The 24,497-nt window shown below is 38.6% G+C and overlaps 1 protein-coding gene across 2 annotated transcripts; it reads left to right on the forward strand.

Annotated features, from left to right (window-relative positions):
- The first annotated feature begins 5,337 nt into the window (after positions 1-5,337).
- On the forward strand, positions 5,338-23,294 carry ankrd33ba (ankyrin repeat domain 33ba). Of its 2 annotated transcripts, none has more exons than XM_064333155.1 (4): positions 5,338-6,800; positions 19,227-19,356; positions 19,774-19,914; positions 20,183-23,294. In XM_064333155.1, the coding sequence occupies exons 1-4, from the start codon at positions 6,402-6,404 to the stop codon at positions 21,016-21,018; spliced, it is 1,506 nt and encodes a 501-aa protein (XP_064189225.1). In that variant the 5' UTR covers positions 5,338-6,401; the 3' UTR covers positions 21,019-23,294. The 2 variants fall into 2 exon arrangements, with proteins under 2 accessions (XP_064189225.1, XP_064189226.1); XM_064333156.1 differs by having other exon boundaries at positions 6,664-6,800; positions 19,231-19,356.
- The last annotated feature ends 1,203 nt before the right edge of the window (positions 23,295-24,497 follow it).

Genomic DNA, 24,497 nt, shown 5'->3' on the forward strand with positions numbered 1-24,497 from the left:
ATTTAAAGGAGTACCATGGTGGTTGAATGTGACACTTCCCAGTTGTCTTCAGGCAACAACAAAACAAATGTGCATAATTTTTTTATTCTTCAGTCATTTCAATGTACTTTAAAACATATTTTTCTAAGCCTAAATTTCCCACGATAAAAATTCACCCGAACCGTCTGGGCGTGGTAATGAGAACTGTCAGTTAGCTATGATTGACAGACCGTGCCCGTTACCATAGCTAGCCCCATGATAAGCGCTATTTTTGGGAGACTGAATTTTCACAAGCTAGCTAGCTTAGTAGTATATCAAGTATCGATAGATAGCTAAGGTAAGGACGTTGACTTATATCCAATTATAATTTTTGCTATCTAGCTAGCCAAGTTAAGATAAAAGCACAACTATAACGTCCTCATAAAAGCAAACTAGCAAGCTAACGTTATCGATAACATTGCCTTATGAAAGCGAACCTCCTAGCTAGCTAACGTTAGCTAGCTAGCTAAATGAATTTAACCAGAAATAATCTAAAGCCACTCTAATTTAAGTGAACCTAACGTTAGTCAAATATTTGCATTGTCTGAACAGCAGGACGGTGTTTTCCTGTCAGATTTCTTTACGGGGCGTGGAAATGGGAGTGGTTACTGTATTCGTGACGTAGCAAAATGACAACTTTCTCAACCGGTTGAAAATAGGACGATGAATTTAAAACGCATATTTCTCCAAAAATACAGAACGGACATATTTAATACTTTGCTCATTGTGTTTCTTCAATGCCTCTTGTGCAAATAGCACATAAAACCGATAAAGTGTGAAAATCACCATGGTACTCCTTTAATTTGTGTTTATTTCACTGATAAATTTTTAATTTGATTTAAGAATGTAAGTTTCAGAGCTAACAAGCAGGTACAATAGGCAGTCTGAATTATGTGTTAAGTTGATCGTTCTGTAGGCCGTCATGCTATAGATTAGCTTTAAGGATTGCCCATTTTTGGATATTGAGGATTGTGTGCATATTGGAAAAAAAACTATGCATTTTTCAAGTGAAAGATGTATTTTTAAAAATGAAAATGTCTGAAAATAAAACATTATCCTTACACTTGATTGAATGAATGGGTGATGCCCAAAAATGAACACTGAAGGCAGTTGCACAACAAGCCTCCAATCCTGGACAAAAATCTCCAGTGAATGTCGGATGCTTTTTTTTTTCTTTCTGAAAAATATGTGATATGCGATTCCGAAAAGGATTAGGTAACTTATATAACTTATTTATCTTATAGTGAAATAGCACTGATACAGACAAACACCAATGAATATGCGTAATGGCATGCAAAATTAGGTAATGTTTTTTTTTGGACATTCTAAGACACTTTGAAGTCAGATATTACTTGCATTTGACACTTCAAACCTGACAATTTTCATTTCAATCAATAACCTATTTTCATGCCTGCATGATCAACTTCATATGTAACCTTATTTCTACCCCAGGCTCAAGATGTGATCCTGATTATGTTTGCAGTATTCACCCATCAGACTGCTATGTGGATCATAGAAATGGACATCCTGCATTATACCCTGTAGTCCATGTCCATACCTCTTCTTTAGCATTCTGCTCTTTTGAGTCAAAGTCAGCACATACAGTGCAACAAAGGAACATAAATTCAGCCCTGAAAATTCCATTAGTTTGAACTTTAATCTTTTGCCATCCCATAACTCCTGTTACTGCACAATGTGGCATGTGGGTATGGCTTCAGGTTTGAATCCTATGTTGGGTACAGCTTTTGTGCACCTAATCAGAGTTACTTAGAGTTATTGATTTATTTTTTTAATTTTAATGGTAAATAACTAGTTGTATGACCCATAATGGATAAACTATAGAAGACACGGTGTAGAGTACTGTGCAAAAGTCAGAGGCCACCCTTCCATTTATTCACTTTCCAGTCAAATCAGCCATTCAGTGCAAATTATTATTATTTTTTTTATTTGGTGTCAGACAATAATGCAGAATTCAACAAAAGCCAGCACCACTACCACCAATATGAAATCTATCATTATTTTTCTACTCTTTCTTTTTTTATTATTATTATTATTATTATATTATTATTATTATTATTATTAGTATTATTATTATTATTATTATTATTATTAGTGGCTCTGTTGTCACATTAGACTCATCCAGTTATTCAGACCAGCTCTTAAACAGATGCTTTTAAAATGCCTGTAATCGCAAGGGTGTGATTGTTTTACAATTTTGAAGATGACTTTGATAAAGGTCATCAATATAAAACTATGCATACACATGCAAAGAGAACTGATATTATGGTAGGTTTGTGCTTTTCTTTCTTTAAAGGCTGTTTCATTTGTCTGAACTTGATTTTCCAGGCTATGGTGTGCACGCCACTTTCATTGTAAATGACAGGAAAGCCCTCAGTGATCAAAGCCCATTCAGTGCAATTCTGAGAGTTCAGTAAAAAGCTGTTGAATTATATTTATTCGATAAGCAGTACTCTGTCTACTGGTATACATGTGAAGGTCAATCTGTCTATCCTCTCATTTCTCGTGGCCCCGTCTGCAGAGGGTGATTAGCTGATTGACCTCACATTGAATAAGTGCCATTAATTGAGCCGTAATTCACTGCAAACAGTGCCTTCGACGATAATAATTTATTTTCTTGCTAGAGAGAAGCCCCACAAAGACAATGGTACAGGTTACAGGCTCTCTGTGGAATATAATGGGTAAAAGCCCTTGAGTGTAATTGGCTGTGGCCTTGAACATGTAGTAATACATGAGAAACACAATGGTTACATAAACCAAACAATGACCCTTTAATACTATCCAACAAATTATCCACCAGGTAAGATGGATCTTGAGCATCTATAAAAATAAAGGGAAGGTTATGGTGTTTCCATGCTTTATGTAGCACTTTATAGTATTGGACTTGGGCCAGTCCACACTAAGCAAGGACCTATGTAAGATAGCATATTTGATACAATGCACACAGCCATTTTATAACTTTTTTTATAACACAGCCATTTATAAGAAAAGCGACAATCAGTCACTATGGACCATTATACCTTGTCTATAAGGCTTTTGATATACTTAAATTACATTTCAATCAGACTTTAAGGGCAGGTTTCACAGACACAGATGAACTGAATTTTGAATTTTGTATGGAGAATCTCAGAACTGGCCAGAGGGAAGGGTGTCATAGTATAGCCTGTAGAGTGGTGAGACGTTGGTGGTTCAAATCCGTCTGAGCGTCCTTTATTTCGCATATCTTTCCCTCTCTCTCCCTCCCCATTCTCTCTATCTACTATCACTGTGCTGTGCAATACAGCTGGAAAAACCCTAGAAATTATTTTTTACTTCAGCTGTTATCTGGCAGCTGTTAATGCAGCTGTTGTGCATTTTGTCTTTCCTTTGCACTGTGGTGAGCATGATTCAGAGCTGGTCCACACTGCAGAGTGCAGAGACTTTCTTTGTAGAGTTATGCCATACAGTGCTGTGGAAAAGTATTTGCCTTCTTCCTGATTTCCTATATTATTTCATATTTGTCACTGAACGGTTACAGATTTTCAGACAAAATGCAGTACTAGACAAAGGGAAACTGAGTAAATACAAGACACATTTTTAAAATGATTATGTCATTGATTTAATTAAAAAGTTATCAAACACTCATATTCAGGTGGTGCAACCAGTTATTAAGTTTAAGGGGGAAATTACTTTTTCACATAGGCGATATGGGTGTTAATTCAATTAATTAAATAATCATTTTAAAAATGTGTTTTGTGTTTACTCAGGTTCCCTTTGTCGAATATTACATTTTGTCTAAAGATCTGAAACCATTCAATGTGACACATACACAATAATAGAGGAAATCAGGATCGGCAAATACTTTTTCTTGGCACTGTATATCTTATTCCACAAGGCAAGGCTTGCAAATAATGAATTTTATGTTAGCTCCAGACTGAAGGAAAACAACTGGTTGTATATCCTGCCAGCTATGCTGGGCTTAAGAGTTACTGCGTTGACATCAACCGTGCACATTTCAATATGCAATCAGACACAAAGCATGCTGACATTGGTGGAAGAGCAAACAATCAGGTCTGTGGTGCGAAGCTTATTCATTCTTTGGCATTACGTGCAGGACAGACTGTCTGATTGAAGGACATTGATGAACATGTCTCAGTTCAAGCCCATGTAATGATTTCTGGAGGAGGAAAATGAGAAAACAACCTACTTAACAGCATAAGTCATTTCTATCAGATCCGATTATCTGCTAATACAATGCAGGCTGAAAACTGTGCCAATGAAAGATTAAGGTCAAATATGAATAACCATGGGAGAAGCTTTTGGGCGGGGAGGCGTTCGGGTGGGGAGGCGTTTGGCCACCCGGGGCGTCTCTGCAGACACTGAGGGGCCCGCAGGGGCTGTCCTCGCAGGCGTGTGTCCGCTTCACAAAACCGCCCAGTCAGACCTGCATCGCGGGGCCGAATACAGACCGGGGTCACAACAGAGCGGCTAACACAACAGGGCTATCTCTCTGCATAAACACCTGTCTTTATGCATCTATAGTAATTGTTTCTTTGTGTAAGTAATAAATGTGGTGTCATTTTAAAAGATTCAGTCTGCAGCTTGAGCAGTGAGCAGCTTTTTTCCTCATATAACTGATGTGCATTTGAAATGCTCATTTTTAAAAATATTTGAAAACTCCTGTTCCTGCAATAAATTATCGAACTTCTGAATTTGCATGTGGGGAGGGGGTAGGGCAAGATCAACAGCGAAGTCCTCATGGGAACGATGAACTATACAGGGCATAGCAGAATAGAAATAAAGAAAAGGACCATGATTAAAACTGCAAGTGTACTAGTTATCAGTGACTTCAGCAAAGGGTTCACAAACATTCAAAAATACTCCAATCTGGGGACTCCCAGATTTATGTTGGAAAAGTCCTGGGAGTGTTATATGACTGAAAAAGATATTTTTCAAATGAACGATTCTGACATCATGTTTCACTTTTCATGCAGCAATTCAGCTCGTGTCTGCCAATATGATGAGAACAATATACAGCCCTGTTCTCACTGGTGAAATACATCATAACTATTTTATGGTCATGTGAATCATTTGGCACTGCACTATTAGTGAGGACCAAAAAAGAGATATTGTGCTGACATGACTACATAATGTGGACTCCATACATTTGGAAAATTCAGGAAAGTAGCAGGGACAATAAATAGCAAAGTTTTCAAATGTTATTTAAACACACACGCACGCACGCACACACACGCACCATCACCACCCTTTAGACAGTAATGTGTCGACGTATTATTACTTTGCATTAGCAGTAGCCTACCAATGTAAATGCTAGTCCTGTGATAACAGATACAATGTAGCGCAATCTAAAGCACGACTAGACGAAGGGACTTGATGTAGCCTAATTCAGTTGGGGACTGCGTCTCGATTTGGGATTCCCTGGCAGAATGAGTCACTTCTTTACTTTCTGTTTTAACGTTCGGAATTTCCAACCTTCTCTTAAAAACATGAGTGTAATGCAGTTTCCGAATTTCTTTTGTTTCGTGCTACAATTCTAGTAAAGGTTGAGGGGAAAAACGTATCGGCTGAAATTTACAATATTTCCCATTTGAGGTCATATGACTTGTAGGCTACGGTTTCCAGACATAGCCTACTTAGACTTTTGCGTAGACATTATTCCTGATGTCAACATTTTAAGCAGAGAGAGAGAGAGAGAGAGAGAGAGAGAGAGAGGGGGGCTAATAGGATTATGGAGCTTCAGTTTTCCACGCGTGTCTCTAAAGCGGTCGCAATGGATGTAGCAGTTTTACTTTCTATATCCTGTGTATTACATATTGAAATATTCACCGAAAAACACATTCGACAACGTCTTAAATCGGGTTTTAAGAATGGTTTTCAACGATCGACGATGAGTTCTCGCTCGCCTTGATGGCATAACTAAAATGACAACTTTTTTGGGAAACTTTATTTAAGACGTAGATAATGACTCTCGGGAAAAGCGAACCTCCTTGGACGTGTTAAATGCGTGGATCAAATTTGGAATTGCAGCGCTTTGTATGAAGTCACAGAGATGGATCTGTTTTTCATTCCAGTGGTTTAGCTACCTATAGCCTTCCGGCAATTACACTGCAAAGTGCCGATTGTTTTGGGATTACCGGGGGTTACCGTTATTTGGCTAGTTTAAATAGGCTACTCCTATATTATTACATCAAGTAAAGTCTAATTTATTTAAAGCAGTTTAAATTATCACCAACATTGGTCTCAAAACCCCTAGTTTTTTTTTAAAAGACTGTTTTACCAAGTTTTGATGTTGGCAACAATTCAAGAAGTTTGGGGTTCAAGTGCACTGTTCTTTTTCCCTGTGGATTTTTATCTAGGGGGTTTAAATGGTGCTGATAACAGACGACAGGGAAGGAGGAGGGTCCTCTCCTGTCAAACTAAAACAAATTCAAAAAAGTAGAAGTCGAAGCGAAGTTCATCCCGCACACACAGTGGAATATGCTCATTTCTCGGAAAAATATGACTATCCGGGATCTTGTGAAGAAGAAGACGACGGAGATGAAGAATTATCCGAGTTACCCGATACTAGGAGTATTGCCTCAGATGACTCATTTTATCCACCAGATGATAACTTTGAAGACAGTGAGAGGACATTATCTCCTGAGAGTCCTGTGCCTCTCTCCTTGTACCAAGCATGTTGCAGCAATAATGCTGCCATTGTTCTGATTATGATACGGCAAGGAGTGTCTGAAGACGAAGTGAGAGAGACAGACAAAAACAGTAGGGTAAGTAGGCTACAATAGGGGCGAAGATACTTGAGATGTATGGCCCAAGCCAATAGCCTAAACGCCAAGTCATCAATCATTCATCAGTGACAGATGGAAACTAGCCCATGTCTTTGTCTTGAAATGTATGATTATTGTAACATATGGTCATCAGTGGCACCGGTGAGTTGGCTTTAGCGAATATTTTCATATCTTATCGATTGAAACAAGGTTAAAGATGTAGGCTAAATACCAAAAAGCTATTTGCTAATAGTGATGCAATTTATTACTCAATAGCTTACACAATTAGTAGTCCATAGGCTATAAAGAACTAGAAATCGCAAATGGCTCAAATAAAGACGTGTAAACAGCTATAAAGCGTGTCCACTATGAAAAAGACATGGTTTCCTATGTTGCTTACTTAGCAAAGGTGCTGGTCAGGCTTTATAGACCTGGCTACAAAATCAGCTAACTATGACAAAATAATTTCATGTAACTTGGCGCTGTGTTTTTCCCTCTTACCATCTGAAGAGAATGTGTTTATAAGGTATAAAAGTTAATGTTTTTAAAGGATGAGAATCTATGGACGCTGTGGTTATTTCTCTAGGAAACCCTGAAAAGTTCCAAACTCTAGTTGTTGTATAGGTATGGGCCATGCCCTGGCAAGCTGTAACCGGGTAGATGGCATATCTGCCATTCCAATAACATCCCTGTAAGGACTTGTCTGGTGTTTACTCAAAGAGACCACCCACCAGCACCTCTACCAATACCTCTCTCCTTTCATATGAGTATGCTAATAATCTCCTGTGGCCTGTATAGTGTAACATAGACACTGGTTTCCCTGTGAGGAGTGCGCATGCTTCCTGGTGCAGGTAACTGCACAATTTGCAATTCCAAGTTGTAGAAAAAAGTATTAATTTTTGAAAGCATGGATCTATATAGAAAATAGGCCTATAGGCTATTTATAGTGTGTTGACCACACAGAAGTACTGTGACATTAAGGTAAGGGTTAATTCCAAATAATTTTGTCTGAGAAAGCTGAAACAATTTATCTTATCCACTGAGTGGCTCTCCAGAAAAGTGATCTTGTGAGCATAGTCAGCCATTGACCAATGCTTCTGTAATAATACCTTATATTGGTTGGCAGAAGCGTTGTGTCAAGTAATAACATGCAACTTAAAATGTAACACTGCTTGTAATTAAAGTAGGTACATAAATAAATGTGTTTAATGTACCTACAATAAATACATTTTTGTCAGATTGAGTATTATCTTTGTTCTCAGACTGCAGTTTGCCTCAAAAAAGAAGCATGAATGTTTAGACCACGCTTCCTGGCACATTGTAAATAAATAAATAAAGAAACCAAAGCAATAAATAAATAAACAAATAAAGAATACAATGGCAGATGTCATTTCAAGTCATTTAAGACAGATGTGGAAAACAGTCTACTAAAGGATAGTGGAACTGTGCACAAGTGGTGAAAGGCATCACTATATTTTTTATAAACCTGAATTTCATAATAATGTGAAACAGATGTGCTACAATCACATATTTACAGCTTTGGAAAACGTGCTTGTATGTATAGAATTTCAATCATATCAATGTAAAAAAGGAAGGGAATTTACAGATGTTTCAGATCCCATCAATTCAGTTTAAGGCCTGCATCCACTGCCTATTTTTCCCAGCAATGCAGATTTGAGCTGGCTTGCATCCCAGGGCAAATGGTTGATTCAGGTTTTGGACAGCTTCCCACAGACCTTTCAGTGGAATATGTATTGTTTCTGACATTTGATATTATGTTTGAGATATTATATAGTTACACTGGTTTCGTGTGTCCGGGCTTTATAATGACTGTCCCGGGATTGCATGAGTGCAAGGGCCAGATTAGTGTTCATGACCTGGATTTTTTGATCACATATTTTATACTTGCAGTAGATTGGAAAACACCATGGCTGAGTTGCCCGTATGGTAAGATTATACAGAACTCAACCCCTGTTTACTAAGCAAAACACATTATATCCCTGGGTTGGTGAAAGGCATGACTGTGTGTTTATGTAAATACTGGGAAAGTGATCATCTTTCCTGTTTTGAGTACCCGGCCTGTTTATTATTTATTTTTATTTTTTTTGGCCCCTTATGTTGGAATAAGGCTGCATGTGACGTGGTGTTTAGCACTAATTTGTTGCACTGATGCACTATGTCCTGTTTAATGCAGTGTTGCCTTCAAGTCTGAAAACACAGAGGTGCTCTGAGGTATTGGAACAGCCAGTTCTTGTGTGTGAGTTTCCTCTTGAACATATATGGCGAAGCGATTGCTGGTCCCTATTTATTTTAATGACTTCGCCATTGCAACAATTAGGCCCAGGCCAGTCTGTCCGCATACAGCCCTGCTTTTGTGAGTTTATGGACCCATTAATTTGAATGCATGAGGTGCATGGATCGTACTCACGGCATGTTGTCCACATCCACAACTTATCATTAGAGAAACATGAACTAATCAGTGGACTGGTATACTTCCAAATCTACTTTACAACAGATTCCTGGTGTAGCAGAGTCCAGCTGAGGTATCCATTGGTTGGAGATTCTTTAATTGCTCTAAAGCGGTCAGGAATTTAGTGCTTGAATATATTATTGACCTTATAACAGAATTATAGTGAATTATTTATCTAATAGACCTCATTTAATATGTTGTGCTCATATACTTCACAACTACCAAATTATTATAGCTATTTTTACAAGCTTTCTTTATTGATGTGCATTCTTCTTAATTTATTGTGGCTGAAAATATTTTTGTCCAGAAATGCAGTGATTCAATGTCCAACGTTGTATTCTAAAAACTGATAATCCAGTTCGAGGACTTGAGGACTAGGTTAATTGGGCACATTTAACTAAAATTTAACATTTAGAATATAAAACACCTCATTCTATGAAGTTATATTATTCTTAATGGGTTACACATGCATGCTCCTACTTTAGTTCCTAAAGGCAACAGTGCAGCATAATGTTTAGACAATTGGGCTTTCAACTCCAAAGTTGTAGGTTCAATTCCCAAGTGGGTCACTGCTGTTTTACCATTTGCTTCAGTACATATCCAGCTGTGGATCGTCCATGAAAAAGTGGCATAAGCTGAATGCCTTGCTCCAGATAACATTCCTAAGCTAAAGAACAAAGTTAATAGCCACTAGCTTGCAGGCAAGTTCATCAGAGCAGTTCATGTATTTTATCGTTGTGCTTCTTGTTTGAGGAAGCCCAGTGTTGTCAGTTACTCAGGGTTTTAGTTCCCTGGACAAAATCTTCAGTCTTGACTTTACTCAGAAACTTAATATAGCCTATAATTTTTTCAAATGTCCTACATTTTGGAGGATTTCACTCCTGGTGTGGCATGCGTAGAGCATTATATTTAAACAAAATGCATTAAAATCTGATTTAAAATCATCATGTACTTCATCTTGTGTTATTAAATATTTGAGTGACATGTTGTCCTTGTAACACACTATCCTGCAAATGCACAATGGTGTGCTACAGTTTCCCATTAAAAGAGGTTGAAGTGTATAGAAGGCACCAACAGAGCAGAAGGCTGTGGCTCACAACTTACCCACTGACCTGGTTTATCTCTCCAATACTTCACAGGCTGGTAGACACACTATTATATTACAAAAATGAGGCCAATGCTGACTGGCCACCTCTAAGAAGGGCACAAGGGTAGGGGATGATTAATAGACCTCTGCCAGTTTTTACTTTTAAAGTGATCGGGTTCAGTTTGAGCAACTGTAAACACCAGTATGCTTTGAATGCAATATGTTCTTTGGATTGCACTTAAGGATCATGCATTAGATGAAATACATGAAGTGCAGTTGCAAGTAAATCATATTTCACTTGAAATATTGGTTTCCTTTAATGCATGTTTTTATGTATTAAAATAGCTTGCTCACTCTGTAGCTTACAGTGGAGAAAGTGGAGTTCTTTGTTTTCGTTTTTAGGTTTTATTCATACTGTATTATTGGAATGCCTACTTTTTTTAAGCTGACAAAGTTAAAACAGAAATGTTGAAGGAGTTGCTCAGTTAAACTTTGCATGCATGGAAAGTTGAAGGAAAGAGTAGGTCCTCGCTAGGATATTTTAGGGTTCCCTCTCCATAATAAATACATTTGTTTGAGAATGTAGTAGATATGCTTTTTTTCTTACCTTTATTGTGGTTAAACTATTATTTACCACAATTCATTAGTTTTTCAGAAGTTATTTATTATATACAGTGGCTTCCAACAGTATTGATAAAGTAGCATGTAAAGACTATAAAAATAAGTAAGCCTAATACAAGTACTGAGCTCCTTTCTAATTCTCAACTAATTTTAATTAATTGGAACAGCTATAATAATGGTTCAGTGGAATCAACCAAAGGACCCTTTTCTCAAATTGTGTTCTTAGTCTTGCTGAACGATGATTTTGTGAGTAAGTTCCCTGGGAGAGGGAACCAGCTTTTCAGGCCCAAATGTCTTGGTACCTACTGGAGTTCATGGTTCCATTTAACTTAGAATCTTACATATCTGATAATAGATTTTGCAACCTTGTCTCCTAAACTCGATTTTTCATTGCCTCCCAAACCATCTGCCTTATTGTGTGTGTGTGTGTGTGTGTGTCTGTCTGTAGTATTGTGAAGGTCATTAAGTTTCATATTTTGTTAATTAGAGTTATTTAAAGTTATTTTCCTAGTTATTTGCCCATTTCCCCATATGGATCTTGCAACTGTGCCACAACACATTTCCCCACATTTGAGATTAAGTAAAAAAAAAGTAGCATGTTAATACAGATTTATTTTTGTTTGATTTTATTTAAAATAATAATTTGGAGTGATTATGCCACCTAATTTTATGGTAAAATGTAACTTAAAAACCCTTATCTCTGAGAAATAGTTTTAGTATATAAAATATAATTACTCCTTTTTAGTTACTCGTATTGTCAATTTTATATAATCTTCTGTGCTCATCAATGCCAAAGCATGCTTGTATGATTGATTTTTATATATGACCTTGGTTCTACAGTGCTTCAGGTCAGATTTTTTAGTAGTGTTGGACAGGGCAGAAAGTACATCACAACTCTGCCTGCAATCAATGGCTTATCCCTTCTATTTTGGGAGCAGAATATATTACAGATTACTCTGAGTCTGAGACTTGCGTTAAGACGCAGAGGAGAAGATTTGATTGGTGTTCCATAGGGCCAGTGGCCAGCTGACTCAGATGCCTGTCACCTAAATTCACACTGTCTATGCTACTTCAGGATTACCCATTCTGATGGTAGGATCCCACTGTTAGAGCATAAAAACAAAAAATAAAAATATACTTGGATTACATGGATGAATTTCAACCGTGAAGTAGTATTGATTATTCAACTGCGGTGTTGCTGTGCATATCAGATGTTGCCAGGAATTTCATTCAACTTAAATTAAAACATTGTTCCAGGTCCTATAATTTTTACAAGTTAATGCTGTTAACATAAAGACAAAGTAATAATTGAACTCAAATTAACCATTTGAGTGATTATTTAGTATGTACAGTATCAAATCAAATAAAAACATCTATTTTATTTGTGTAGCCCTTTCTACAGGTTATAGCTGCTAAGACACTTTAGAAGGAAAACTTGACAAAAACCAGCCAGAACCCATAGAAAGCAAGCGAGGTAAAATAATAAAAAAATAAAAAAATGGTGGGAAGAAAAATGCAATATTTGTTTGTACATAATCAGCAGCAAACCAACAGCAATGTGAAGCCTGTATTCCAATGTGCATAAAGGTTTTGGCATGTAACAAAATGTTATGATGGTTTTTTTTCCGGGATCATTTAATTTAGTAGGTTTTATTCCCTCTCAAGTCCATTGAGAAATTATACTGTTTCATTGTGATTTTCCTTAAAACCTTTACAACAAGGAATTAATTTCACTTTCTCTAAAGACTTTCTCTTTAGAGGTAAAACAAATAATAATAAATTGCAAGGTACATGAAATGTGTTAACTTGTATAGTCTTTGAACAGTTTTTGAAAGTCACTGTTGTTTACTCTGGCTGGGTTTTTGACAGAAGGCTGTTAAAATCCAATTAATTTATCACACAATACTACAGTAATTTTGAGATTTAGGCAACACTGTATAAAAATATCAAGCTTGTGAACTGCAAGCTAAACAGACTAAAATGTATATCCTTGTCATAATTTATCATCGTTGGAATTTTAAATTAAAATTATCTGACAAACTCCTTACATTTCACTGTAAAATCCTGTATCAGTATATATTTTCATTGTCTCTTGGCTTAAATTAGTTTGTGTGACATGGAATGCCAGTATGCAATGGTTAAAATAATATAGCATGAAAATAACTTTTATGTTCATGACTAGAGCACTGTGTGTATTTAGTATTTACCTCTCTTGACCCAATCCATTAAAATAAAGATCAACAGATAAGCAATGGTCTGAAAGTAGTTCTCTCTTTAACGGCATCACAGTAAAAGTAGTGTTGTCTCAAGTTATATTTAGTAGGTCCCTGCAGTAGTGTGTTGTACAGAAAGGCTCACTAGTGGTTATCCAGTGCACTGCCGTCACCTCTCTGTGTAATATAGGGCGCTAAGGGCAAACACTGAATGTAAAGATAGCCACACACTGTAATTTTAGCAGTAGGTTACATATCTACAATTTATTACTCTGCACAACAACTGCAAACTTGAGTTTTTAAATGGTTCTATGATACTCTTATCTACAGTTTAAACCCCGTATCATCCAAATAGCCTAGATCTCTTTAGTTTAACATGAAAAATGAAAAGAAGTGAGAATAGTGGCCAATTGTGTGATTGTTCATGTGAATACAATGTGCATACATGTAGTCATTTGCACTACCAAAATGTTACTTTCCAGTCTTCGGCTTTGAATATTTCATTTGACATAAGATTTCAATGTATGACATGAAAGTGATGTATTTCAAAACTGAAAAGGGCAATCTCTTGTTCAACCTCGCACCATGAGATGTGAAAGTTTATAGAAAGAAGATTTAATTTTGATGGTGGATTCTTGTAAATTGTTCAGATTGTAAGGTTTCTGCACAAAATGCAAGGGGTGGTCAAAATCAAGAATGTAAAACAGTTTTGCCCTAAGGTCATTCATTTTAAGAAATAATTTAACTTGAGTAAAGTAATTAACTGCATCTTTGCAGTCTTAATCTAGTCCAGTCAAAATTATGACAGTTTATCTGACATATTCTTTTGAAATCTCTGTAAGATTTGTTTGATCGTGATACAGTATAAGTGATTATACTGCCCTCTGTGAAGATACATTTATCGGCAAGAATTGTCTCATGAATGTTATGTTGACATTGCTGCTGCAATCAGCAATGCCTACTTAAAAAGACATAAGAAATCAACACATCAACATTTAATATTAAAATTTTTGAGTTTCATAGTTTTTTTTTTTTTTAATGTTTCATAGTCAGAAACTTGCTAATAAGACCTTAAGCAGATAATTTTATACTTAATTTACAACCTAAATATCAAGGATCTGGCCATCTCTTGTGCCATTCTGGTTGAGATTTAATGGGTTTCCTTGTAACAGTATATTTACACCAGCATACAGATTTGTACATTTGCTAGTCTGCTTTTCACTGATAAATACTGTAGCTCCTGTCAATTTGACAAATAGTGAACAATTCACCACCATGTGAGCAGAAAAAAATGCCTCTTAAAGCAGCTTTCCAATTAACAAGGTCAGCTTTATCTTTTAATTACAGTTTCTTCTAAAGCTGTCTGTAAATTCAACTGAACAGAGTCTGAACATCTCAATTATACAAGAATAGCAGATATGCCTTTCTGGCTTTGTTCCTTGTGTGATGCACTGCTTCCCCATTCAAGTCCTATTCTAAGCAATGAAAATCAAGGAATTAAAGCAGGCTGTTATAACATTAAGTATTGACTGAAAACAATAAAAATGCTGGTTTTCAGGCATAATGAAATATTTGTATTATAATTTTTAAAAAATGCTTTATTATTACATTAATATGAAATTAATTGGAGGCCTTAATTGCTGGCAGAATAAAATGTAGTTTTCAGTTGCTTTTGTTAAATTTTAAGTACTTCAGTGTGTAACATTGATATTTACTGGGCAATATAAATTCTACCTCCTTTGATTATATTTCCTCCACTTTGAGTGAAACAATTAAGTCGCTATTCACTTTCCACATGTCTGGCACCTCAGCAGGTCAGCATCACAAATTTGGGAAACTGAAAATGTGGTCAGAATGCTATAATTCAGACAGTTATAGCAAGTGATAAAAAGGAATAGTATTGTTTTCTCTGTCAGAACCTTATAATAAAATGGTGATGCAGACCTGTTGCCATGGAATTTGTCATTCAAATTTGGAGTCAAATTCCAAAACCAGTTTGTTAAACAGTTTGATTTTGCATAAATAAAAGTGATGTATGGCCATCTTTGAAGCAAATCAATTTGTCAGAGGAAATGTGCAAAAAAATGGACTAAAACAAATTGCTCAAATGCGTGCAGAGACCAAAGATGAATTTTCCACCCAGACACTGTCAGAAGGCATTATACCACACCATGTATTACTCTCATACAACAGCCCTTCATGGTTCATTCCTTATTTCACCAATTGATAGGAAAGAATCAAAACCAAATGGAACTTTGATTCTCTTTCTTAAGGCACATATTTGTCTGCTCCTATATTATTTGGCTAATCATATTTCATAAAAAACATACTTTAATGATGTATCAGGTATGCATCCACTTTCTTCACTAAAAAATCACTAAAAAATGTATAGAAAAAAGTGAGGTTATGAAGAATGTTTGAATCTTTATTCAGTTGCTGACTGGTGGTGAGTACATATGAGTCCACACAAATTTCCATACCATCTATATCAGCTGTAAGATGCTACATTTCCAAAAGTATGTGGACACCTGAACCTCACACCCATATGTACTTATATGTACCCATAGTTGAACATCTCATTCCAAAACCATGGGCATTAATATGTTGGATCCCCCTTTGCTGCTGTAACAGCCTCCTCTCTTCTGGGAAGACTTTCCAGTAGATTTTAGAACATGGCTACAGGGATTTGCTTCCATTCAGCCACAAGAGCATTAGTGAGGTTGGGCACTGATGTTGGGCATAAGGCCTGGCTCACAGTTGGCATTCCAATTCATCCCAAAGGTGTTTGATGGGGTAGAAGTCAGGGCTCTGTGCAGGCCAGCCAAATTATTCCCCACCAAACTCAGCAAACCATTTCTTTATGTGCCTTGTTGCTGAAACAGGAAAGAGCCTTCCCCAAACTGCTACCACAAAGTTGGAAGCGCACAATTCTCTAGAATGTCATTGTATGCTGTAGCATTAAGATTTCCCTTCATTGGAAATAAAGGACCTAGCCCAAACCATGAAAAACAGCCCCAGACCATTATTACGTCTTCACCAAACTTTACAGTTGGCACTATTTGGGCCACAACAGTTGCCACTATGCATTCCGCCAAGCCCAGATACATCTGTCAGACCTCAAGATAGTGAAACATGATTAATCACTCTAGATAATGCGTTTCCACCGCTCATGAGTCCAATGGCAGTGTGCTGTACACCACTCTAGCTGGCGCTTGGCACTGCACATGGTAATCTTAGGCTTGTGTATGGCTTCTCTGCCATGGAAACCCATTTTAGGAAGCTCTTGACAAACAGTTTTTGTGCTGACGTTGTTTCCAGGGATAGTTTGGAACTCTGTAGTGAGTGTTGCGAGGACAGATGATTTTTATGCGCTACATGCTTCAGCACTCGGCGGTCCTGTTCTTTGAGCTTGTGTGGCCTACTGCTTCGAGGCTAAGCTGTTGTTACTCCTATGTGTTTCCACTTCACAATAACAACACTTACAATTGACTGGGGCAGCACTAGCAGGGCAGAAATTTGATGAACTGACTTGTTGGAAAGGTGGCATCCTGTGACAGTGCCACATTGAAAGTCACATGCTCTTCAGGACGACCCATTCTACTGCCAATGTTTGTGAATGGAGACTGCATGGCTGTATGCTTCATTTTATGCAACTGTTAGCAATGGGTGTGACTGAAATAGCCTGAAACCACTAATTAGAAGCGTGTGAAAAGTAGTGTATGTTTTGCAGGCTCTGTTTCTGTCTTGGAAAGCCAAGTAAAAACTTGTAGCAGCATTGCTTGGCTTTGTCCTTTTCACCATTATGGAAGAGGAATAGACTGAAATACATTGGAAACACACAGACTTTTCATAAAATATATAAAAATATATTATGCATGTATAAAATATACTGCAATATCTGAAAACAGAAATACATTGTTTATTTGCCAATATATTTTTCAGTGTTGCAGTATCTTCTTATCTTGATAATATATTCTACTTACATAAGGGCAGCTTATATTTGCATTTCTTGCCATGTTTTTGTGTTGTAGTGCTATTACTACAACACTATTGCATCCTTTGAAATAAATGGGGAACTTTCTCACATGGACTAGTTTTCTAACATATTCTGTAAGATTACACCGCATAATATATTTCTGCCAGAAAATTCTGAAACTTCCATTCATAAACATACTCTATATGACCTGAAGCATCTGGACACCCGTTTGTCTGGGGCTCTTTTCCATGGTTTGTCCTAGGTCCCTTAGTTCCAGTGAAGGTAAATATTAATGCAATGACATTCTAAATGATTCTGTGCTTCCAGCTTTGCGGCAACGGTTTAGGGAAGGCCCTTTTCTGTTTTAGCATGACAATGCACCCGGGTACGCAGAAAGGTCCGTATAGGAATGGTTTGGTCGAGATCGATGTGGTGGAACTCGACTGGCCTGCACAGAGCCCTGACCTCAATCCCATCCAACACCTTTCGGATCAATTGGAAAACCAACTGCGAGCCAGGCCTAATCACCCGATCAGTGCCCGACCTCACTAATGCTCTTCTGGCTGAATGGAAGCAAATCCCTGCAGCAATGATCCAACATCTAGTATGAAGTCTTCCCAGAAGAGTGGAGGTTGTTATAGCAAAAAAAGGGTGGACCAACTCCGTATTATTGCCCATAATTTTTGATAAGATGTTGGATACCAGGTGTCTGCATACTTTGGCCATATAGTGTATCTCAGAGGTGCAACATTCCTTGTGCAGGCAACATAACGTGGTAGACAGCTGGATAGATATGCATGGTATTATTTTAAGGGATTTCTAACAATCTTGTTTTAGATGCTTTAACCCTCTAAGCTGAGAGATGCAGTTGGTCATGCAGGCAGATGATTAAAAATGTTTTTATTTCACAAAATTGCATGTTAGGTTTAGATATAAAATCAGCAATGGTCTGCTATTTCTTGTACTGTGCTTTGTAGAGATGTCACACTGAACCTTGTACTGCACACCAGTATTTGAAAAATGTGGTATATTAATTGGCTAATTAAAGTTGAATTATATAAAAATTAATGTAAGCAGCTTAATTGATTGATTCTTTAAAAATGTAAAACTGGTAAATGATCTATCACCAATTAGTACTTAAAAGGGGGGGCATCATATTTACGACATATATGATTATGTTCTCATATGTTGACAATGTACAGCATAACAATGACTGACCTAAGAAAACAAATCTGAAAACGTCTTTCAAGAAGAACATCTTGACCTTGGCCTCAGGCTGGAGTTTTGCTAGCTTGATGTCCTTGCGGTACTGCTGCATTCGTACCTCACAATGATGTCGGGCTACTGATTGCGTTGTTGTAATTCTGCATAGAAGATGTTCTGCATGCATTTCAGCTGAATCCATAATATGCATTTAGGGCTGATGTTTAATATTTCACTGAATGGTCAAATTAACATGTAGTGTTTTCTAAAGTCAGCTTGCTCTATTTTATATGTGTGTTACATATCCTCTTGGCATGTCAAGAAAGGTTTTCGCACAATGCCAGCGATGTGTAACAAATTCAAGTCTGTGGTCCTGTGACACTTGTTATTTTTCCACTGGGTACTTGTCATGCCCATCTTTAAAATTTTCTTCATAAAGCTGCATGTGATACTATAGCTTTCTCTGTCACCTTTGAGGGCAATTGCTTATGCTTAGAATAAATGTTGTTAGGAATGTGATTAAAATATCAAGCATTGCTTGCATTATGCTAAATCTGGTTTATTGAAATTACCAGAAATTTTCATTATTTAGCCAGGCAATACGTGAGACATGATTCTTAGCATTCTATTTGGAGGCAGTGTACAATATCTCAAAATAGTTTTTGAACTCTCCAATAAAGAACCTTCCTATGTCTAATTATTCAACATATAAAACATTGTATTACTTTTGAAATGATTTTCCTGCAATTAGTAAGTTATGGGGTGGTGGGGTCTTGTGGGATCTCATTCTGAAAACAACAACACATTTTTAAAAACTCTAAAGAATAAAGCACTATTTCCATCTGTTTCTTTTCAGACAGGATTGATAGTTGCCTGTTACCAGGGATATGTGGATGTAGTCGTTGCCCTTGCAGAGTGCCCTTACATTGATGTGAACTGGCAGGACAATGAAGGCAACACCGCCCTCATTACTGCTGCTCAGGCTGGTAAGACCTGTTCTGCAACATACTCTCTATCAAACATGACAAGGTAGCGTTGTCCAGTACTGCTTTCTGTTTTATGTTTATGTTTATGTTTCGATTTTCCCACCATGCAAAGTGATTTAAGAAGAATAAGATGAAATGTCACGAGTATGGATATACAGGCACACACACACACACACACACATGCGCATGAATGCAGACACACACCTTGGACTGTGTTACTGGCAGTCATCTCATTTCAAAATAGCAATTTAGTGATAGTGTAGCTTACATGCTACCCTGAATAGAGGTCTACAGTGGAGATATCTGTACTAAATGAAGACTAGATTGTTGTGGATACATTTAGTTCAGGATTATTGAGGGAATTTTAGTACAGCAAAGAATCAAATGCAAATTACAATATCTCCTTCATATTTCCAGGACACATAACCATCTCTAACTACCTGCTCAACTACTACTCTGGCCTTGACATCGAGAGAAGGAACTGTCATGGCTTCACAGCTCTCATGAAAGCGGCTATGCAAGGCAGAACAGACTGTGTCCGAGCTTTGATGCTGGCAGGTGCGCAGTCCTCTCTCAGAATCCCATGGTCCTCACGCAGTTTTCTTTCCTTACGATACGTCGTAAGACATACTGTAATGGACCACATGCTCAAGTGGACCACATGCTCATTGTATAAAACAGCATATTGCATTTGAGAAAACATTAAGCTAATATCACATGCTAATGAACTAAAAATGAACAACAAAAACATTACTGAAACTTCAACAAGACCGCAGTGTGAGTGCGCGCTGCAGAGTGTGATCTCTTATCTGTGCTGTCCCACCAGGAGCGGACCTGGAGGCGCGGGATGACGGGCGGAGGCTGACTCCGCGGCAGTGGGCCCTCTTCACGGGCCGCCACGAGACAGCCCACCTCATGCTGCGCCTGATGACCCAGCCGTGCCCCGAGCAGTACCGCGACTCCTACCGGCCCGAGTGGCCCAGGCTGCCGGAGCTGGTGGCCAACGCTCGGGAGCCCAGGGGCTGGCTGCACAAGCTGTCGGAGACGGTGCGCGGCGCCCTCTCCTTCGCTGCCAGCTCGGAGCCCGCCGAAGGCGGGGTGCTGGACCACATGGTGCGCGCGACCACCGGCCTCACCAGCCCCTTCGTCGCCACGGCCTGCCGGACGGTGTGCCCGGGCAGCCCGCCCTGCGTCAGCAAGAGGCGCTACTCCGTGCAGGAGATACTCCGGAGGGAGCGGGGTGAGCCGCTCCAGAGCCCGGACCCCGAGCGCCACGGCGACCACGGGCAGGTCTCCCAGCACTTCCGGGCCACCCTGGCCCCCAGGAGGAAGGACCGGCGGCCCAGCACGGAGGACGCGGCGAGGCAGAGGCACGGCAGCCTGCTCGCCACGCGCCCGGCCAGGAGGGGCAGCGTGCGGCCGGACGCCGTCCTGCCCAAGCTGCGGGTGACCAAGGCCCCGCCCCCCGACTACTTGCCGGAGAAGAGCCGCAAGAAGAGCAGCTGCAAGGACGAGCACTTCCTGCAGATCCCCAAGTGGAGGTACAAGGAGCTGAAGGAGGAGAGGAAGAAGGCCGAGGAGGCCGAGAAGAAGAAGATGGAGGAGGCAGAGAGGAAGAGGGTCGTCGCACGGAGACTTTTGCTCACGGGGAAGAGGAAGTGAAACTCCCCACCCGAAACCTTAAAGCTGAGGAGAGTCGTTCACCAGCTGCTGAGTTGAGCCACACGCCTTGTGAGGGCTTCATACTTGAAATAATTTATATTAATTTATTTTCCTATTTATTGCTTTTGAACAAAAATATGATAGATTTTAATAATGTGCATTTATGTGATTCACACGACTAACAAACCTATAGTGAGAGCTACAGCTTTATTTTATTACCTGCAACACATATTCAGGGGATTTAAGCATGTTGTGTCCATGATTTTTTACACTAAATGCTATCTTCAGTCTTTGAATGCAATCCATTCCGTTTTGGGGTTGGAGAGAGAGATCCAAATATGCTTTATTTTTTAATATAAAGAGTTTTACCATAGTGAGGAAAAACACTATTTGAGTTGCATGCTAAGCATGTCACTTCCACTTAAGAAAGGGGAGGGAGTTAAAAGAAGGAAAAGACCATGAAGATTTAACAACGAATTCAATTGGTCAAATTCCTTTACTAAAAACGGGCTTTATATGTTCAATGGACAATGGAATTTGACAAGCGATAGCAATACTTTTTTAAATAGCTTGATAATCAACTGAAATAACAAGCTTTAAAAAAACTTATGTATTTTGCAGAATGAATGTACCACAGTGCATATTTTGTAAAACAAAAATGTCGCATTTGTGCGAAAATTGTTTTGGATATGTGACTATAAAGTGAAAATATGTACGCAACTACTCCATAGTGGAACAGGTGATAGCTGGGCATCATACTTAACATTTACATGACCTGAAAATGAGTGATGTAGTACTAAGTTAAGCAAAGCATTGGCTTTGTTAATAGCAGCAAAAATGAATATATTTTGCAATACACTCAGTGTAGTCATAAAAACACTATTTTTATATGGATGCTGAAATGAAGTGACTGGATGGATAGAGCATATAGAATATATTCAGTAACAGCATAATAAAAAAGGAAAAAAAAAAAAAACTCATTGAAATACTTATACCAGAGATTATTGTTACTATTCCAGCCTGCAATATGTCCGGTTTTGTCTACACTGCAAAACTAAGAGGTTTTTTCCCTGTATTGTTGGACCTAACTAAACAGCATACTGTGTTAATATTTATTCAGCTTTTGTCTGCTCCTATCCAAAGTAATGTTACGTTACACAAGAACCTACATAGAAGGTCAAAGTCCCCATCCTCTACCCCACTAAGACATTTTACTGGGAAACTACTGAAGTGACACTTTAAGGTAGCGATGGGAGAACGAGGATTCAGTACAGCAGAAAAATAGGGAGAGTCACAAAATACTGTAAGTGACCTGTTGATCTAAACTACATTTTAAACTAATTATAATGATTTTCTGTGGAGCACAATATATTTGCTTTAAAGCAGCGCTTCCAAACCCTGATCCTGGAGATCTACCATCCTGCAGGTTTTCATTTCAACCCTAATCTCTAGTTGTGGAGTGAGGTGTGCTTTCTTACGGTTGTAGTGAAAACCTACAAGACAGTACATCTCCAGAAACAGGGTTGGGCAGCCCTGCTTTAAACAAATGATCATTGCAGCCCCACCCATTTTGGGACTCATAAACAGCATTCTGAGAAATGCTTTGACTTTTGCTGTTGATTTCTGTATGCAACCTGTTTAAGTGTTCTGCCTCTCCATTGAAGGCCATGTTTTCATACCCAAAAACTAAACATGGTACTCTCGACATTAATGCGGCCAATTTGTCCACCTGGCAGTGGGTTGCCCCCCACACGCATATTGAGGACAATCTCATCTCAGGGATGCACTTTGTAATTCTCTGTTTTTGAGAGGCACGGCGGGTGTGACGGGTTGAGGGGACCGGTAGCGGCAGCTGATCACTTCCAGGGCAGAGGGGACGGGCGAGCCGCGGTTTCGAGTGAAAGACGAGAGCTTTCCACCGATGCGGAGGGTGGAGTACGAGCCTCGTTTCCCCCTCCCCGTTGTGCCAGCGTGCCTCTGAGCAGGGCTGTCAGGAAATGACCCGTTTCCCGTCCTCGGTTTGGTCTTCCTCCAAACGGCCAGGAAGCATATCACGCCAACAGAGCTACTTAAAGCTGCTTTAGAGTTCAGGTCTTCTCAACTCACGGGCTCCCAAAGCTGAAGATTTAGCTGTGACCCAGCTATTATGACAGATAAAGTGTTGTTTTAACAGTTTTAAATGCTAAGATGCCCTTTATAATGCTGAGCAATACTGGGAGAGGATTCATATGTGGGTTTCTCTTCACAATGTGAATAAAAACAGTTTTACAAGCCCAGTCATTCTGTCATTTTTGCTTTTTTGAAATATGTAATTCAAAACTCCTCAGTACCTCCAAGTATCTCAACACCCTTTAGACTTTAGAGCTGCTTCAAGGCTAATCAAATCTGGCTGAACTAGCACAGCGTGAGTGCTTTTACAGTATTGCCCACAACAGCAGTTGCACACGGAAACTGAATGCTGCCATCTGCCCACTTTGAAATGACTCTCTTGGATTCTAGCCACATTTTCAGTTTGAGGTGCCCCCCACAACCCAGAATCTAAAATTTATCCATCTCCATGTTTTTAGTGTTCTCACTTTTTTTTTTTTTTTTTTTTACTCTGCTTTTGCAGTTATGCAGGCAAGTGCCAATAATGTGAGTGGGCTGAGCTGGAATGGGTCAGCACACTATAGAGAAGAGAAATTACCTGAGAGTGAGACTGACTACATGAGCCAACTCAGTCTGGTAACAGCTCTGCATGGAAGTAGCACATTAGCATAGGCTATTTTAAAATATAGAGGTGTGGCTTTATCTAAAGAACAGTTGCTCTTGACAAAAGGTGAAACTGTTCTACCAAGGGATGGTTCACCCTGTTAAAACCACATGATTTTAGAAAGAGCTACTGTATGAATGCCATGAGGATATAATGCTCAATTTTTACATCCAAGGGCCTACACAGGACAGTTAACAGACCACTAGCTTTCTGTAATGCTCTAGGCTTGCAGTGACCTCCCATAGCATTAAAACCATAAAGAAGAACAGATATTTCAATGTTTATTACAGAATTTTTTGCTCTGCTTTATTAAGGGTACCAGTAATTCTGGATGTGATTTCTCATGTATTTAATTTACAATAGTTTACAAAAGCTTAATTTTACAAAGCTATTTCTAATGAATTCTAATAATGATAATAATTGCCATAGAATATTACACAAAAATTTAAACTAATGGTCTCAAGAACTGACCTGACTGACTAAAAATTTAAGCCTCCACTGATTAAAAAAAAATGATTATAAAAAAAAATGTAAAAAGGCATACATATGAAACTAGTTTTAAACTTAGTTCAACGAAGATGGAGACAGAACTTTATATAGACTCAGATTCAACAACCTTAACTGGAGAAACCCCCCCCCCCATAACAAAGCAATATACACAGGGGGAGGGGAGAAGTCAGTCCGGAGAGTTTGGGAAATTCCAAAGTGAACAGCAACCCTGAGACTG

The sequence above is a fragment of the Anguilla rostrata genome, chromosome 4 (genome assembly GCF_018555375.3).
Source record: "Anguilla rostrata isolate EN2019 chromosome 4, ASM1855537v3, whole genome shotgun sequence".
Classification (NCBI taxonomy): Eukaryota; Metazoa; Chordata; class Actinopteri; order Anguilliformes; family Anguillidae; genus Anguilla; species Anguilla rostrata.